This window comes from Porites lutea, chromosome 7 (genome assembly GCF_958299795.1).
Source record: "Porites lutea chromosome 7, jaPorLute2.1, whole genome shotgun sequence".
Lineage (NCBI taxonomy): Eukaryota > Metazoa > Cnidaria > Anthozoa > Scleractinia > Poritidae > Porites > Porites lutea.
Window position 1 is genome coordinate 9,734,534 of NC_133207.1, and position 16,231 is coordinate 9,750,764.

The 16,231-nt window shown below is 43.2% G+C and overlaps 1 protein-coding gene across 1 annotated transcript in view; it reads left to right on the top strand.

The window, feature by feature from the left end:
• Positions 1-16,231, top strand: part of LOC140943953 (leucine-rich repeat serine/threonine-protein kinase 2-like) — a 32,321-nt gene that overhangs the window by 12,676 nt on the left and 3,414 nt on the right. Inside the window, exons 5-11 of the mRNA XM_073393060.1 lie at positions 1,148-1,340; positions 2,016-2,189; positions 4,700-4,930; positions 8,330-8,611; positions 9,407-10,972; positions 11,817-12,607; positions 13,549-14,987. Coding sequence (XP_073249161.1) covers positions 1,148-1,340; positions 2,016-2,189; positions 4,700-4,930; positions 8,330-8,611; positions 9,407-10,972; positions 11,817-12,607; positions 13,549-14,987 — 4,676 coding nt within the window. The remainder of the gene's footprint in view (positions 1-1,147; positions 1,341-2,015; positions 2,190-4,699; positions 4,931-8,329; positions 8,612-9,406; positions 10,973-11,816; positions 12,608-13,548; positions 14,988-16,231) is intronic.

Consider the following 16,231-nt stretch of genomic DNA (forward strand, 5'->3'; position numbering starts at 1 on the left):
TAGTGCTGTATTTTTGTGCCTTTTTTGGTTTGAAGAATATCACGTTTGTATTTCTTTGATTGAGAATTTTAGTTTGTGTGTGAAGTTTATACCGGCCAATACTCTTTATGGAAAAGGGACACCCTCGGAGCAACACTGCTTTCTTGATTTGTTCTTGGTCACAAGCCAAACGAAGAGGAAAAAATTCGCAACGACGAAAACTCTAAGCAGCGCACGATACACGCTCAGCAAGGGATTTAATCCCACCAAACTTGGGAGCGGCGATCGAAGTGTGTGTTTCTTCGGAAACGATAGATCTTCGCACTCTCGAGTTCGGACCCGATTAATTACGAAGTCCGTCTACTACGAGTGAGCGAGTGACTCATTTGCATATCCTAATCCCTGCAATAACTCGTGGTACGCTCGCGTGTACCCACGAGTTAAAAAAGGAAATCAATCAATAATTTATTCACTTTCTCTTCCATTGTTTTGATAGGTAGGTTAGGAGTAAACACAGGGCTTGAAATAATTTTGCGACTAGCGCCAGTCGAGTTGTCCGGTCAAATCTATTACGTTTTATCTCTCAAAAAAGCCCCTTTCTTTTTTTTTTCTTCACGAACGCCAAAGTAATGTCTAATTACGTAAAATTTGAAGTTCGGAGTTAGATTTTCCATTAGAAACGTAAATGATCAGACAAAGTGTCAAGTCATCCAAGGATTTGACCGGATGAAGCCTATACTTTTGACCGGCCTTTGTCCGTTGACCGGCCGTTATTTCAAGTTCTGGTTTTAAACACAATAGGTGGGCGCAGTTTTGAGCTTTATGGTTCAAGCAGAGCATTGGCCATTGTGCCAGCGTTATAAATTAGTATTATTTGGCCACGTTAATGTTGCCGTTTTGCTTCCCACTCACTCTAGTTTTAAAAAGAGAGTTTGAGCAACTCGGATATTGTCTATTACATTCACTTAAGTTTGTTTTGCGGTGTGCCGTAGAGGGGAGATAGAAGAACGGATGATCATCATCAGCAGATTGGATGTGATGTCACCTGTTTTTGTTGTACCTTGTTGTTTCGCTTTTTGCTGTTTAGACCTCAGTAGGTACCGTACCAAAACGAAAAAGCTGAATGAATTAAATGGTGCGTATTTCTTGTCCTTTATTATGCCTAAAGATGACAGATCCTCCTGATGAGATCAAACAGAACGGAGTCAAAACCATCATGTATCTTCGAAATAGTCTGCGCTCATCCAGAGCTTATTATACTGTAAAGTTGATGTTGGTTGGAAGAGCAGAGCAAGGAAAGACAACATTGATGCATCGGCTGATGCGGGACTACACATACAACATCAATCAGTCAACAAACGGTACATGAAAATGTTTAGTGTTGCTAGTTCAGTTACTGAGAGAGTGGATGGTGTGTATTAAGTGTTCACTGTGTGCAGGTAGCCATTACGACACCTAAGGGAGAATCATCAGGTTATACCTATATGAAGGCCCAGGAAAAGGTTAGCCACTGGCACACCACCCGGGTCTACTTCCCCTACTCTTTTCGAACAGTGTTGTGGGTTCTTTTGCGTCCCTCGAGAACCAGATAAGTGGAAGTGCTGTGAGACGGGACCTACGGTTTTTCGTCCTTATCCGAGAAGACTAGAAAGTCTAACCGCGTTTGCAGATGTCATTACGAAGGCAGCATTTTCTTCTCAGTAATTAAAAGACCCTGGGTGTTGGTCCGGCCGGGATTTGAACCCGCGACCTCCCGCCCAGCAAACCGGCGCTCTCCCAACTGAACTAACATGCAGCTGTTTGTTAAATTTTTCTTTCTTCTATGAGAAGTCGTAGGGAAACTTCAGAAAGAAATGTTTCAGGCTTCCATTGGATAACACTTTTTAACTCTATTCTCGGTCCATTTGAAAGTTCGACGGTGAAGCGCCTAAAAATTGGCTCAGTCGATTACTGTTTAGACATCAATTTTTGTATCCGACCAAGAATCTTAAATAACGTAACATTTTATTTTCATGTTTATATTGGTACTTTCACAGGTATTGCCATGGACGAATTTCGTTACAATCGCAGAGAATTTGGCCTGTTTTCAAACTACCCGGAGTTTAAATTCAAGATATGGGACTTCGGCGGTCAGGAGGACTTCTACACGACGCATCAGTGTTTTTTATCCACCCTGGCGCTTTATCTTTTAGTCTGGAATCTGCAAGAAGGTAAACAAACAAACAAAAAAAGAACCGCAGGGAGAAGTTAGTAGCTTTGACCTTTTTCACACGCTGTTCCAGTTACGGGCAGATTGTAGCTTTTGGGTCTGTGGATGAAATCCTATGATGTGAAATATAAATGGCATCTCTTTACTTTTTGCGTTATGCGCTATAGACCGCAGATACAACCGTCCCTCAGGCTACACACGGTACTTTTTGTTGTACTAGTAGGAAGTTTAAGCAACGATGACGGCGACGGCTACGGCTACGAAAACGTCACTGGAAAAGTGAATTCGCGCTGCCTCGTCAAATGTTGGCAAATGTCTTTGGAGTTGAATTCTAAAGGATTGTATCAAAGTTCACGATAAGAAAAACAAGATTGTTGTTTTGTGCTCCGGTTCTCGACAAAACGTGAAATCAGGCGTTTTCACATTGTAGTCGTGCAACGACGGCAAAGAAATATCATACAAAAATGCGTGATGCACGTGCAAAGCTGTTATTTTGCCATTCTCAAACTCATTAATAATTCATAAAGAAAATTCAAAGAAATTAATGTTTAATGAGTGTTTGGATATCGGATGAAAAACTGCTCATTTTTGCATCATTAATTTCTCCTTCAAAAATGATTTTGTTTGAGAAGAAATATCAAACATTCGACACAGTGTTTCATCACCAGATGAAACACCTCGAAGTTCGTCAAAAAAACTCCGCTACGCGTCGTATTTTCAACTCTCTTCTCGGTGTCTCATCTGGTGATGAAACACTGTGTCTCATGTTTGATATATTACATCTAAACCTATTGGTTTATTGCCGTTCTCGCTGCTGTCGCCGTCGTCCTTGCTTTTCCTAATTTATCCACGAGACGTACGTGATCCTGTGTTCCGAATCCTATGTATATGCATGTATTTATGAAAGAAAAAAGTGCACTTGATTTGAGTGTCGATGTTATTAAGCGCGATAGTACTATTTGGGGACACTATATTTACGTTTCCAGCTGGAGACGGGACCGCCATTTTACGTGGTCATCCGAGCCACGCGAAGGTCTAGCCACTGGCAGGACAAAGACAGTACCGTCGTTTCTCAGTTGGGGTTGATTTCCACTGTCGCGTAATTTTTACGTGCGTACGTGCGTAAAATTTAGGTTCGCTAATAAAATAGAGGCAATGTATGAAAGGTCGCACGTCAGCGCAAAAGTAGAACCTCACTCAACTTCACGTTTAATCTCAACACTTTATATCTTGCCCTCTATTTTATTCCTGTGATTAAAATTTGCGTGCGTAGCCAAAAACGCGTCTCTGTGGAAATCAACCGTTACTTTAAGACCATGAGTATTGGTCCAGACCCGGGAATCGAACCCACGACTTCCCGCTCTGCAGTCAAGCGCTCTACCGACTGAGCTAACACCGCTGTCGTGAGTGGATGAAGCAGTCTCACATTACTGGTAATATTATGCTGTATACACAGGATTCCCTGCACTCTTTTCCTTAGACCGTAAGCAGTCGTCCTTTTTTCCTCAGAGCCACGCGAGGCGAGAGAAAAAGTAAAGTTGTGCAAATTACTAGTTCGCCCTCCTTCTTCGCGGCTTCGCCGCTCGCCCCCATTCGTGCTCTCGGTCTTCTGTGACTCAAAAGAAAAATAAGAGACTGCTTGCAGTCTATCTCTTCCTGCTCTGGGAGAGGAATGCGATGATGATATACTGCATACAGGGAGTAGTAATTTGCTAGTAGCCACACACGGTACTGTTTGTTTTCACCTTTTCTCTGAACAAAAAAGTATCAGGGTTGTTTATTTAAGGCCCTTTTGGCTCTATAATGCCTTCTTTTCATTACTGTGGCAAATACTTGGGGAATATCTTAGTTTTTAAGGCCCTCAACAATCTCGCACCAAATTACATAAGAACTACGTTAACAATGTCTAATGACATTCATAATGCGAGCATGAAAATGAGAAGACTTGCCCAAAATTAGTAATGTAGGAACTAAACATTTTTCAGTCATGCCTGAGGTCTTAGGAATGTTATAAAGCTTTTGGCCTTGTTTCGTGCGTTTTGTTTAAAATATTCGCATGAAATTTATAGAAATTACTCTTGTTATTATTTGTTCTTCAGAGAGTATTTACATGACTGCGTGATGCAGTTAATTCGTGTGTTCATTTGACATATAACTGCGCAATGCGATTGCTTTGTCGTCTTTGTCAGTTCACTAGAGTTGTCAGTGGCTCAGTGGTTAGAGTATCTTGCTAGAGTCTGGAAGGCTGTGGGTTCATTTCCTATCTGGAACTCAGATTTTTTTTTCTGAGTTCTTCTCTCCCCACATATTTTTCTATTTATTGATTTCTTCGTCCAAATATTGAATTACTGGCCCATCGCTTTTTTCGAAACTGGACTACGGATAGCAGTTAAAATTCAATTTGCTGGTTATAGACCTTACATCTGCGCCCACTCTCCGCATAGAAAAGTAAAAAGTACAGTGTATTTCGTTCTTAACGCTGCAAACACTTTTTTATTTTGCTCTGTGCAGGCGAAACTGGAATCGAGATGCTAAAAAGTTGGTTAGACACCATTTCAGCGACAGCGTCCAACATAAGCCTCATCATCGTGGGCACTCACCTGGACGAAGTTCGTAAAAGCAGGGAAGCTGGATATGAAAAGCGCATGCACGACCTGGTGAAAGAGCTGACCAATAAGTACGCAAGACAAATGAATGTGGTGGGCATTAAAGAAGTTAGTTGCGCATTGGATAATAAAGAAGGTATAGAAAAGAGACCATTATAAGTAAACAGCAAGTTCTCTTCTGTGTGCCCTTAATTGTTCCTACCGACGGAGAGGGTTAATTAAATTAAAGTTAGCTTTAATATGTTAATTCCAATTTGTAAATCGTTCAGACGTGCTAATATATTAACAAAGTTGTAAAGTTGTAAGAAGTAAGAATACCACTTCGGCTTTTCTGTGATATCCGTTTGAGCGTGGAATTTAATTGAAAATTCATCGTCGTTTATGCATTTTCCAATAGAGCTTACCAGCACAAAACAATACAAAAACTGTACGTTGTCCATAGTGGAAGTAGTTTTTGTTAAATTTTATTAATAATACTTAACACTAAATGACTTTCGAGAGAAACAAACTTAACTGTTTCCCGAGGGACCAGTCTTAAAGTGAGTTGTTATATGGCTGGAGATTTTGAAGCTGGAAATTCACTGAACCTCACTGTAACGGCGGTCGTCGGTCAATATTCGGGGCTAACAGTGCACTGTTAGCCTGTTACCCGTGAGAGATTTTGCAATAGAGACCTAAAGGTCGAAGTTTGGTCATTTTACTGCAAACGACAAACTGCGTTTTGCGGTTAACGGTTTCACGTTATCGGTCTGCCCATAATATTATTTGGGACTTAAGATCTCGTGGGTGGTAGCTCGCGGCTGCCATGTTTGTTTTCATTCATCCACTTCTTTTTTAACTGAGAAATTGTCTTCAAAATTACGTTTTTTGAAATAGATTTCGATTACCAATAAGCAAAAGAGTTCTAAAGAGTCGTATCTCTTCTCAAACGTGTTATTGTGATGTTTAACGGTGCAAAAAACCTTGCGGTAAATCACTTACCTCTGGAACGTGGTCGAGCCGCACAAACGTGAACCTCAAACCGCAAACCTGACGGCAAGGACCTGGTCACGTGACTTCTTGACGTTCGCGGTTCGCGGGAAATGCCGAAAAACCTGAATCTTAAGCTCTCTATTGTTGCCGGAATTCCCGCTCGGAGATTTTGGCGGGAAACAGTTTCATTCTTAGATGTCATGTGACCTCAAAGTAACCAATGAGGGTGCGCGCTGTTTGAAAGAAATTTCTAGGTACATAACGATTGTCGTTGATGAGCGCTTTGCTAGAAACGTAACCTAAAGTATTTCTCTACAAGGAACACGCCAAGTAAGAGTTAACTCTTGACCTACTTTCATATGTGCATACGTGCGTAACTTCCCTCCGTTGATATGAAAGGTCCGTTTCGCTCCCATTTCTTCCCACGTGCCTTTTTTTCTCTTTTCCTTTTCCCTTCAAGTGCCCACCATACAGGCTAAACACAGTAGGCCGGGTTCCCGGCGCTAGCGGCTAGCTAAAACCAATGGCTACTCGGAAGTACAAAGGTGATTTAACACGAGACGATTTGCTGTGACGATTTTTAGGGCAGCACAGCTTTGCAAGTTTTAATGCTGGTTCAAACCTTTAAGGATAAAAAGCAACTCCATTAAAACATGACGTTTAGCGAATGCAAAAGCGTAAACGGAGGTGGCGGCTGGTGTAGCCACCTCCATCTGGACATTGCCGAACACAGGTACTCTGTAATTGACAAACACGTCAAAGAAACAAGACGCTGTGGGAGCGTGCACTTCGGCGTCGCGGATTAATTGTGAATGCAGAGAAATAGTAAGAAATGATATTTTTCCGGTTACTCCGTAGCATACCCTTCCATACAAATAACCCTTACTTTTCTCTTTTTGTGTAACAGACGTACGCGTCGTAACTTCTTCACCGGAAGTCTCTCACTGCTAGGTGCATGACCACGTGGCTGTAACCCAATTCGGTTAACATTTCTGCCATAAATAAATTGCGCGCGACAACATCTCAGTTCCACTTCCCTTATTTCCTCTACAACAACGCTTTCCTTATGTACAGTTAACTCCAGACCTAACATCAGTACACTACCTTACAAAACTTGCCGAAAATGCACAATCTCCACACCGAGGATAATTCAAGTTCAACATCGCAACATAAACTAGAAATATGTATCTCGCAATAACCCTCGCGAAACTCTGTAGCTCCACTCAAGTTAAGCCCTGTCGGGCGGGGTTAGGAACTTGATGGGTAACCCACCGCGAATGATCGTCGTGAAGGTCCTTACTTTTTCTTTCTTTTCTTTTTTTTTGCGTATTGTGCGGTGTGATTTTTAAAAGTGTATTGAAAAGCATATTTAGCACTATTTCGGCCGCTGGATTTAGAGAAAAAAAAACAAACAAATAAACACGGCAGTACAGAACTAAAACTTTAATCTATCGGCGGGGAATTTGACCGGCAAACTAATAAATTTGGGTTTTCCACGGTGTAAAACGAATTCCAAGCTAGATTTCAGGGGGAAAAGGCAAGGTTTGGACGGTAAAAAGCCAAACTGAAACTTACTTTGGAGAAACATATCGCACTACATAAGCAAACTCGTCTGCAAAGTGAAACGCACAGAAAATTGCTCTTGTATCTCGATTTTCGCTCGTATTTTGAAGCTACTAGCCCAAATTGCTTCAATGTTTTGTGTAGAATACTTTTGCAGTCAATATTTCGAGCCAGCGAACTAATTCCGAAGCAACTTCGGGACATCCGAATGCAACTTTGAAACATTCCTGAGCGCCGCGAATCCTTTACTTTGCGCTCCGCCGAAGTAAAAACACCAACAAGAGCCAACTAATCTCCGAGAACGTTTTAAGATCGTTAAGAGGAAAACTTGAGTGCCTCATTTATGACATGTCGTTAATTAAGGAAAAGAGACCAACCTTAAACCGGCACTCAAAACCGATTCCATTCCTTCAAAACTTTTCACTTGATTATTTCATTCTTTTGTTCTTCAAATTTAATGTTGTGTCTCACACCGTCGTTTCCTATATATATCTTTTCATAGTCTTTTTGATTTGCATTTTATAATGATGACATGTGGTCGCCGAAACGTCGTGTTTTGATAGCGTTGCTTTTTTCCTTGAATGTTTCACAGAATCTGTCGTTATCAGAAGGTTCAAACCTTGCAACCCAAAACTCGCATCGATTTTCTAGACAGTTTTGACGTTGTAAACTTTTGAACCCTCTTTAAAAACTTGCATCGCTTTTCTTGACAGTTTTGACTTTGTCTTCGTCGTCTCTTGTATTAGTTTCGGCTTCAGTTTATTGTTTTGTCATAAAAATCATACAAAACAAGAAGTTTTACATATTTAAAAGCTAATGGCAAGGAAGCCCAAGGGAAACCACTGGGCTTATAAGGAATAGCCGGGCGGCTTCAGTTAATTATTACAACAAGATATGAGAAACAATTTAGCAAGTCCTTTAGTTCTGTTTGCGGTCATTTGAGTTTACTTTGAGTAGATTGCATGTAACGTTCCGTTTTCGTTGTGTTTTCCTCAAAAAGGGATTGATGACCTTCGGCTCACTATCTATGATGCCGCAGCAGCCCTCAAAAAGACCAGCCTGGGTCAGGTATCGGTGATGGGTGAGATGATCCCACACAGCTTCCTTTTGGTAGAATCAGCCATTCATGCCAAGCGGCAAGAACTGCAAGACTCAAGAAAGCTGCCAATCATGCACAAATCAGAATACGAGGCTCTGGTTCTGGACATCATAAAGAATGACCCACAGGATATTGAGGATACTAACGACCTGAGGGAAGTTACTCAGTTCATGCACGAGAGGGGTAAGCATTGGCCAGGTTCTGCTCCCAGTGAACAGGGAGCTGGTACGACTTATCACCGCAAAGGCTCTAGCGATTGTTACAGGGACAGCATAAACATGGCGGACTACAGCAAGCCACCTGTTAAAAGACGCTGTCCCTGTTATTGTGAATGAAGGAGACATACCTGTTGCATAAGGGTCTTAAGGAATTCTGTAATGGCGAAGATTAGTTGTATTTCTAAAACTATTATTGCAGTTTGGAACAGTAATAGTGCGCTATTTCTTTTGACCGTACATGCTGTCAGTCCCTCCAAACGTTCCCAAGAAGCTTTATTAGTTTTACATTTGCGAGTTCATTTTACAGAATATCACGTGACGCAGGGGTAACAGGGGTGCACTCTAGTTGCGATAATGAGTAGTAAAGCCGCTCGTATAGGGCTGTTTTCTAGACTGAATTGATTATTCAAATGAGAATAGAGAGTTAAAGATACCACGACGGCGATAGCGTTTAAAAAGTAAATTCGCGTAACTCTCTATTTGTCAAATGTTGGCGAACTCTCCTGGAGTTGAATTCCTAAGAACCATATCCAAGTTCAGAAAGTGAAAGAAAATTTGGTCTTCGCTTGTTTACGTTCTCCATAAAAACTGAGTGTGTTCTTTCTATGTGGGCTTTTGTTAATTATCCCATATTTCACAGACTTAACTTATACCCAGGCCCTTTCGGTTGGAAATTAGGCAATGGTAAGCTAATTAAAATGGTCTACTGCTAATTAAACCACGCATCTCATTGTAATTAAGGGCTTTACTACTGTTACAGGCATCCTGTTACACTATAACGACCCCAACCAAGACCTTCAAGATCTTTATTTCATCGATCCCAAGTGGCTTTGTGAATTGATGGCGAGAGTTGTGACGTTGCCGGAGGTAAATCCGTACATACACAACGGAGTCTTGAACCTGGACGATCTTCCACAGATTTTAAGAGGGGAGCTGTTTGCTCAGCACAACTCACCTCAGTTCATCCGCCTTTTAAATCGATTCCAGGTCGCATGCTCCTTGGGCGACAACCGCGTTTTGATTCCTTCTAAACTGCCGGCCAAGAAACCGGATGAGGCCACGAATGCCGACTTGCCTTTCATAACGCTGAAGCGATTGCACTCTCTGCCTTGCATACCTCATGGATTCTGGAGTCGCCTTATCTCGCGCTTGTTGTCTTATATGAACGACATGCTGTCAGGTGGAGAGACCTTCACCAGGAGTGAATACTCCAGTCCGTTCCAGCTTGATCCTTTCTGCTGTCGATGCCCTCTGGTGCTGGAAAACTTAACCTCAGGTGGCCATATGGATAGTGAACAGAACCTTCATGGCGCAAGAGATTCCTCGATTGGAGGATCGTTCGAGAATCTTTATGATTCTTCTGGGGAAATTCAAGGTATTCGATTTTTTGGAACTCAGCGGCGTGGGACCTTCATCAACGGCAGGTTCTTCGGCGTTTCCGATGGGGAAGGTCAAAGCTCTCGCAGTGATTCGGGGTATGAATACAGTTCTGAGGAGGAAGACGAATCTCACGGAAGACCTCGCCAGGTGCTAAATATGACTTTTCCTTTCACTCGTTCAAATGATAACCGTCGGAGAAACAGACAAATATTTAAACATGGTACCGATCCAGGTGTCTGGCGAGATGACGAGAGTGTCAGTGGTCCCGAGAATGCCACACCCAAGAGCTACACAGGTATTCCGATCTTAAGACAGACTTTCCGCGTGGAGGTGGAGTCGAGTCGTGATAAATCGGCGTCAAGCCTCGATGAAGCGTCCTGTGCAGCGGCAGCTGTTGAATATGGAACCCCCCAAATTGCCCTTGAACCTTCGATACCTACAAATGAGCTTGAAGAAATAAAACAGACAGAAATTGATAGCTGTGAAAATCTCTCTTTTGAGAGAAAAATAGTCATTAAGGCAGATAAGGCAATCGTCCAAGATAAGATCATCAATGAAAGGCCGTTAATGAGCTCCGATGGTAAAGAGCCCAGTGAAAGAAGCATGACGGGCTTGTCCCCGTATTGTAGTAGTGGCGAGGAAAGTGCGCCTTACCATTCTGCGGTTTCCAGAACGAGCACGCCAGATACATTTCCAAGTGATTTAACCGATGGACAATGCATGGGTCTTTCAAAAAGTCCCACTGAAGACCCCAAGAGTGAATCTTCCTTGGAAGGCTTCAGTGCTAAGGGAATCTCGTGGCTCTCACATCCCGTGACGGAAGCGGAAACTAAGGGGACACAAAGTTCTGGTTCACTAGAGAAACTCCCACCTCTTCACACCATTGAAGGCCCGGAATGCAGCGAAGGAGACAGGGGAAACGCCGATATAGAAGATGGAGAAGCAGGTAACTAAGGAATCAGTTACATCGCCTTCCACTGCTTGGTGGCGAGGGTATAAACTTAAAGCGAACGACTAAGAGGGTAATGTAAATCGTATCTGTCAATTCTTTAGAAAGGATAGGGAAGGAATTAACTAGTTAATCGCTTTTGTGAAATTCCAGCTCTGTGGGATTTTACCCATAGGCTGTAAAGGACTGACTAACTAACCCATCAAGAGATGGCCGTCTATTTTATCGGCTCGAATTCCTCAAAACTATAGACTTTTTCTAGGTACTTGGTACTGGCCAAACCAGACCGAACAGTTCGTGCATAATCGCTACATGATAAACTTTTTAGTTGGGTGAAAAGTGTTTTTGTTGTTGTTGTTGTTGTTGTTGTTGTTTTTGCTCTGCCGGGATTCTATTTTCACTGGGGTACTGAGGGGAAAGTAACGCTAAGGAGCGCTTATCAATTAAAACATTGAGGTGTTCTTCGTTTGTTTGTTTGTTTGTTCGCTCATCTCAACATTGCTTACATGAGTGTAAAATCTTCAGTTCTTTTGGGTTTTCTGTCAAAGTACCACCGAAGGGAATAAACTTACCGATTTAGAAGTTACATCTACTAGAGAATCGGGCTGGGGAAAATTTCGCCCGGCAGGGTGTGTAATAACTATCAACTGAAGGTAATGTAGACGGGCTGAAAATATCACTGACCAAGGGATAGAGGATAAGGGGGTGCATGACTTACAAGACACCTCTTCTATGTCTTCTAGCGGTGTTGTTGATATTTGACGGTTTTCGAGTTGTTAATATATATTGATGGTTAACTTATAACTATTACTTCCCTCTGATCGCTCATATTTTCTGGCAGGTGTAAGCGACCCCTCAGACTCTACGATCTGCGATAATCAAGAGTCGCTTCCTACCCCTGGCACAAGCTTACAGTTTACAGAACATCCTTCTGAAGTGTTTAAAGATACCGCACTTGAGACGCCACTTACAAGTACACCATCGAAAGCCCCGAGACCTTGTCCTGAGAGAAGCTCTAGTGAAGATACTTATCAAGGCAGACCACGTCTTGGAACACCCCATCGTCCTGCCTGCCCTTTCATTGAGGATTTTCCCTTCGAAAAATTACCTGAGCTTCCCACGGATGTTGCCAAGCTGATCGACAATGGATTCCTTCATTGTTGGAAGTCCGGAGTTTGTTTGAGTCATCCGCGCTTGTTCCTCTTGCTGCACTGTGTTCCTGACACGGCAAATGATCGACAGGTCATTGTTACAGAGGTGAGTCCCTGCCCTCAAGGCCGCAGGGTGCTCAGCTATGTTGTAGACCATATCGATACTCTGATTCGTGAGTGGTACCAAGAACTCTCCACCACAGACGGTTTTCAACCCAGGGTAAGACAGTTGATACCTTGCGTGGTGTGCGAGCGGCTTGGTCTCGAGCCCTACAAATTCACATTTGTTCAATGCCAGCAGCAGAGTTCCAAATCCGACACAATTTCATGCCCCAAACATCCTCGACTGGAGGTCAATCTACACAAAGTAGCGCCGGATATCATGTTACACGACGTAGATGCTGATTTGCTGTTGTCACATGATGAGATCACTTATGAAGACACTGATTCGAGTAGGCTGGGAACTGGTGGATTTGGGAAGGTATTGTGAATTATTAGAAACCTCTAGATTCGACGCTAACACCCGTCGTTTAATGACGACGGCTCTTACGTATTCCCGCTAAAATGACGCTGCTTCAAGCGTGAGCACTGCTTGGTATTGAGAAAATCTCGTCCTCGTCGTTCTTGTCTTATATTCTTAAGATCTCTATTATAAACTTCATCTTACTATATAGTTTTAAGTCGTTGTGAACAACTTTTAGGTTGCTTATGACGCTGGATCAGAGTGATGTCAAATTGCACTTTGAGTTTGGGACTATTTTGGGACCGTATCACCGTCTTTTTCATTGGCTGTTACAAAGTTGCGCCTGGCTGTAGTGGGTCCAAATTTTTCCCCAAAACATCTCATACTGCAAGTCAACACGTGGTCGTAAATGAGCCCAAAAATGGCCAAGATGCTAAAGTAACGTTGAATTTGAGACCGTGACCTTTAGACATCGATTTGGAGCTAGAGACTAGATGGATCACTTTAGGTCTCTGGGAAACTGCCCACCTACCCCTCCCTTAACCCAACATTTTGCCCCAAGTAAGACGCAAATGTTAACGTTGAGTTAGGGGAGGGGTATGTGGGAAGTTTCTCAGGAACCTAAATCGAACCGACTTGAATGAAACTGAGCCTTATTAATCCTTTCACTGAGTGCAAGTTAACCATAAACATTGCTGCAGTTACTGTACCCTTCTGCATATCCTCTGAAACATAGACACAGTAAAACCCCCTAAATACGGACACTGGGGGACCATAGAAAGTGTCCTTATAAACGGGGTGTCCGAATTAAGCGGGTTGAATTAAGAAAAAATGTCAGGGCTTTATTCCCCCAGGGACAAAGCAAACTGTCCGTAATTACGAGGTGTCCTTAAAGCGGGGTTTTACTGTACATAGGTATTGCATTGCTGACAATGTTGCACCCCGTGTTACTGTATCAGGTTGTTCGTGGACAGTGCAGAGGGCAAGATGTAGCCATCAAGTTTTATATTCAGAGCGATGAGTCAGAGCCCCTCAGGCATTATCGTGAAGTGCGTAAGGAGTTGAACGTGCTGCGTCGTGTTCGCCAACACCCATTCCTGATCAGCGTTATTGGTGTTTCCCTGCGTCCTCTGTGTCTGGTGCTGGAACTTGCTGAGCGTGGTGCGCTTACTGATATTATTGTCAAACAGAAGTCTGTAGACCGGATTGTGCTTTTCCGCATCGCCTATCAAGTAGCAGACGCCTTGAGATTTCTGCACGATTTGGGTATAATTTATCGGGACTTAAAACCTGAAAATGTCCTTGTTTGGTCACTGGACGAGCGTGATGAACTGCACGTTAAGCTCATCGACTTTGGCACCGCTAACTTTGCTACCATGACAGGGCTTATTTCGTACGCAGGTACACCCGGTATTCGTGCCCCGGAGATGTTGGAATGCGCTAACAAGGAAGAGTATACCTTTCAAGTAGATGTTTACTCATACGCGATCCTTCTGTATCAGCTCGTTACACGACTAGTTCCCTTTGAAGAATACGATTCTGAACCGAAGATAAACGCGGCTGTCATCGGGGGAGAGCGTCCAAGGTGGCAGCAGGTCCGCGTGACTATGTTCGGTCTTCCGACACTCACCGAACTGATGCTTCGGTGTTGGTCGGGTAAACCGACCAGGCGACCGAAGAGTGCTGAGATAGTAGAGCAAGTCCGTCAACCAGCATTCCAGTGTTTACTCGCTAAACAGCCCATTCCCACTGAAACCCTGTCAGTCAGGCATGCGTGCCTCGTCCCAGATTCGCACGATCTGTGGCTCGCGTGTGATGGTCGCACCGCTAACAAAATTTTCATTTACAATAGTCGGACACTCGACATGAAATTTTCCTTCTGTATTGACACTTACCAAGAAGAGAAGTACGTCTTGCAAATTCAGTGCATGCATTTTATGGCACATCACATGTTGATCGCACTCCGCGGTGAGTTGGACTTAGTCAACATCTACTCCACCTCAAGCGCATCGCGCTACAAGTGCGTGGCATCTTTTACCTTTAAAAAAATGGTTACCTGTATCGCGTCAAACGATCAGTACATCTTTTTTGGATTTATTGACGGACAAGTTCGCTACATCCTGAAAACAGATGTAAAGAAAAATGAAAGACGGCGTGTTTTTCGCAGCTTTCCTGTGGAGCGCCACCGGATTCTTTCAATGGCTGTTGCTGAAGATAAACTCTGGGTGGCAACCAGCAGATATATCTTCCGTTTCTTCACTAAACCGGGTGAAATGGAAGCGTTTGACATAGACGCCATGTGGTATGCTGGTCCAATTGGCATGGAAAACAATCCGCAGACTCAGGTTTCCCTTTTGAGGGTTGCTTTTGATGGACAAAGCGTTCTGTCTGTTTGTAGGTAGGTACCTATCTGCTTGCAGGGTGTCGCAGAGCAGATTAGCTCAATTTGAATACGTTAATTTTTATTGTGAAAGGTTTGAACTCAGACGTCAGTTCATAAGTAGGTTGAGCACGATCTTCCAGAAAAACGTAGCGCTGAATAGGACTGTTGTTGACAGTGACTGACGTTTCGACAACCTGTGCGGTAGTCATATTCAGAGGAAACTGAGTTTTATCACGTGAGTTGATGGTATTACTCTGTTTATTGACCTGATTGGTCAATTAAGTCGCGATGTTATTGGTCGTCTGTTCAGTCAGTCGGGTGCAAAGGTTTCTGCCGGTTTCACCAATGTAACTGGTCTGGCAGTCACAGCATTTGATCTCTTATTGCTCCCTGTCTGTCCTCCGGTTTGTCTTTGTCCTTAACATTTGTAAGAAGCCGTCGTAAAGTTGTTATGGGTTTGTGTGCAACACTTATATTGTAGGTGCCTCTCAGGTACGGTATTGTCGCTGTCTTAACAGGGCAAGAGTTAACGTTAGTCTGAGTGTTGTACTCAGCGTTACTGTGAGTGTTTCGTCTAACAGAGTTGTTTGTACCAGAAACGTTGTTTAGGTAGTCAGTCTCGTCTCGTAGACCGTCAGGCGAGTCGTTATCTAGTTGTGCTCGACTCGTCTAAGTCCGTGTAGTTGTAACCTTATGAGAGGTCGGGTTGTACGACGACTGGTCCAGTAATCTGTCGGTATGTGTCGGTTTCCTGTAAATTTACGTTCGTAGTCTGTTCTCGCGAGTGCGGATCAAGTAGTTTAGAAAAGGTACTTTACCGTTTTCCTTGATATCATTCGTAAACTTTATGTCTGCGTTCTGTCTGTTAAGGTGTTCGTGAAAATCTTCGATGTCGTCCTTGTGTACAGCGATAAAGGTGTCGTCAACTTAGCGTAACCAAGGAGATATAGTTCGCGTGTAAGTAGCTAGGGCTTGTTCCTCGATGTTTTGCATCACAATTTCTGCTACAACAACAGAAACTTGAGAGCCCATAGCTGTACCGTGTAACTGTACTGTTTGCCGTTGTACTGAAGGTACGTCGACGTTAGGCAGAGGTTGAGTAGGTCCATAATGTCGTCTGTAGGCAGTGGTAGTTTAACAGTGGAGTTCGTAATAGCGTTCTCAGTGCATTCTAGAACCAGTTGAAGTGGTTCAGTGATTTCACGTCAAAAGGCACTTGTTTGTGGTCGTCAGGTATTTGTATTGCCTTAATGGCGCCA